Below are 2,500 nucleotides of genomic sequence, written 5' to 3'. Positions count from 1 at the left end.
GCCATCTTAAAGGCCATCATGTTCCTGCCATGGGCAGGGACACCTCCCACTGTCCCAGGCTGCTCCCAGCCCCAATGTCCAGCCTGGCCTTGGACACTGCCAGGGATCCAGGGGCAGCCCCATCTGCTCTAGGCACCCTGTGCCAGGGCCTGCCCACCCTCCTAGGGAAAAATTCTATCCTAATATCTGCTCTAAACATACTCTTTGTCAGTTTGAATCCATTCCTCCTTGTTCTGGCATCCCACACCCTTGTAAAAAGTCCCTCTCCACCTTCCCTGTAGGCTCCCGTCTCTGCTGATCCCATCTGTGTAAAGGAGACTGTTTTAAAATCCTCACCTACCAAAAACCTCCAATGCCACAACTCCCAGGCCCCAACCCTCCAAAGGCAAGTTTAACCTTCTGGACAGGTGTGGAGCTGCTGATTCACAACCACTGCCCTTGTAGGTGTTAAAAATTACAGGTGTGTAGCTTAGCCTTTGCAGGACTGAGGGTCTCTCCAAGGTTGTGCCTCAAATGTCCCCCAAAATTCTAAACCAGCACTAGTTTAAGGAGACCGCCATGAATCCTCTATTAATTTATTTTCAGAAGGTTGGTGATGGAAATGGCTGCACGTTTACGTGGACTTTTAGACCGCGGGTGAAAACAAAACTCGCATATACATCCAAATATATATTAATATGTATACCTCATCTATTTATATATGGAAAGTGATATCGTTAATACCTATATCAACCCAAAGGCTGCAATGCTGGCAGCAAGAGCCATATGGGTGATGATATGGATGGCTCCAGTTCTGGAGGAAGAAACTTGTTCTTGCTGGAGCTCAACCCTCAGGAGCAAAAACCCCCTCAGTGAAACACACTCTAAAAATCTTCCCTTCTGCCTCCGATGCTTGTGACAGTGAATATCTGATATGAATTGCTGGCATGCTCACAAATTAAAAGAGAGACCTAATGATATTGCTTATGTTCATGCTGAGCACTAAAAGGTAATGTCTAAAAGGTTTTATTGTGTTAATAAAACTCAGAGGTGGTCAAGACTTGATGCACACAGGAACGGAATACAAAATAATCAGTCATAATGTTACGACTTCATTTTTCATTTGTGTTTTCAAGTTTGCCTTGAAAATCAGAGATTGCACTGAAGGAAAAAAGACAATATTATATCAAAGAAAAAGGGAAAATTATAAGCATGACTTATCTTTAATGTTTTACATCAAAATGAAATTTCTGTGATAGGTGTCATGTGCATAAACAACACAGGCAGCTTTTGTCTTTGTTGAATTTAAATGAAAAGTCCCTCTAGATATTAATATGTGGACTTCATTTGTTAGCCTGCTAAGTCAGGGACTTATAACAAAAGCTTTGTAAACAAAAGATTAAACTGAATCGAGCTTTAGAAAATGAAAGGAAAACAAGAGTCAAATAATCACAGATCAGAGTGGGGCTGCTTAGATTGAAATCACTACAAGCTACTGGAGTGGAAAATGTTTAATTGAACTATTTCATTACGCAGGAAGTTTATGTCCCTCTTGTAGAATCCAAAATATTTGTATCAGAAAATCCATTCTCCTTCTTTAAAATACTCTCTTGCAAGTATCAGGTGCGATCTTAAAAACTGTCGATTAACTTAATGGCAAAGAATTAATGTAGAAAAGAGGTCAAATTTAAGAGAGCAGGTTGCTTTTCTGCAGCTTGATGTACCTACCCAAGAAGTTGCTCAGCTGGAGTTCGTGCACGGCGTTATTTTACAGGTGATAAGCAGCCTAAGGCATTGCTTAGCAACACGTATTTAATTAGAAAAAATAAACAGATGCTTTTTGACTCTTCACTAACCTTTGGTAACCTTTCAGGATCACCTGGATGTCGTGGAATAACTTTCTGCAACCTCTGGAAGCCGTAATCTATGGTGGGTTCGTTAAGCGCTGGAACATAAACAGATGAGGCGATTTAAGCGGAGGGGTTGAATAAAGATACACATCCCAACAACTGCTCCTGAGCACAAATTTACACCCCATGTGCAATTTTCCTCTCAGACCTTATCCCAGCCACAAACCTCATTTTACAACCTGTCCTGAGGAAGAGATTTTTATTTTTTTTCCCCTTTCACAAAGCAATGATTACTTCTACTTATAATTAGGCTGGAAAATAGTCAAAGGGTTATCCAATATATTGCAAAAATGATAGCGCAGTAACAAAGTTACAGGTCTTGAGGCCATATATAGCAATCACTACAGTCATGATATGATGTCTGCATCACAGGCTGCTTTCTATACTGGCTGTGGATTTATGGGAAACTGGCAATTATGACATATGTCCAGCTATTGCTAGCTTCAGATTTATCCCTGTGGTCCTTTTTTGTCTAGCATATTGCCTGAGCACAAACCAGGCAGGAGGAGCACTTAATCTTGCAAAGCTTTAATAATCTGTGAATGGCTGACTACAAACTGATGTAGAGCACTATCATTCTACAGCTGCAATCCACTAGCCTCATGAAATTG

The 2,500-nt window shown here is 40.9% G+C and overlaps 1 protein-coding gene across 10 annotated transcripts in view; it reads right to left on the bottom strand.

The window, feature by feature from the left end:
- The window catches only part of EBF3 (EBF transcription factor 3), a 121,627-nt gene that overhangs the window by 16,473 nt on the left and 102,654 nt on the right, over positions 1-2,500 (bottom strand). For all 10 annotated transcript variants that reach the window (XM_048311715.1, XM_048311705.1, XM_048311709.1 and 7 more), the window contains exon 11: positions 1,836-1,924. In XM_048311715.1, the coding sequence (XP_048167672.1) occupies positions 1,836-1,924 (89 nt within the window). The remainder of the gene's footprint in view (positions 1-1,835; positions 1,925-2,500) is intronic.

Source organism: Corvus hawaiiensis, chromosome 8 (assembly GCF_020740725.1).
Source record: "Corvus hawaiiensis isolate bCorHaw1 chromosome 8, bCorHaw1.pri.cur, whole genome shotgun sequence".
Classification (NCBI taxonomy): domain Eukaryota; kingdom Metazoa; phylum Chordata; class Aves; order Passeriformes; family Corvidae; genus Corvus; species Corvus hawaiiensis.
This window is presented reverse-complemented; position numbering and strand designations above follow the sequence as displayed.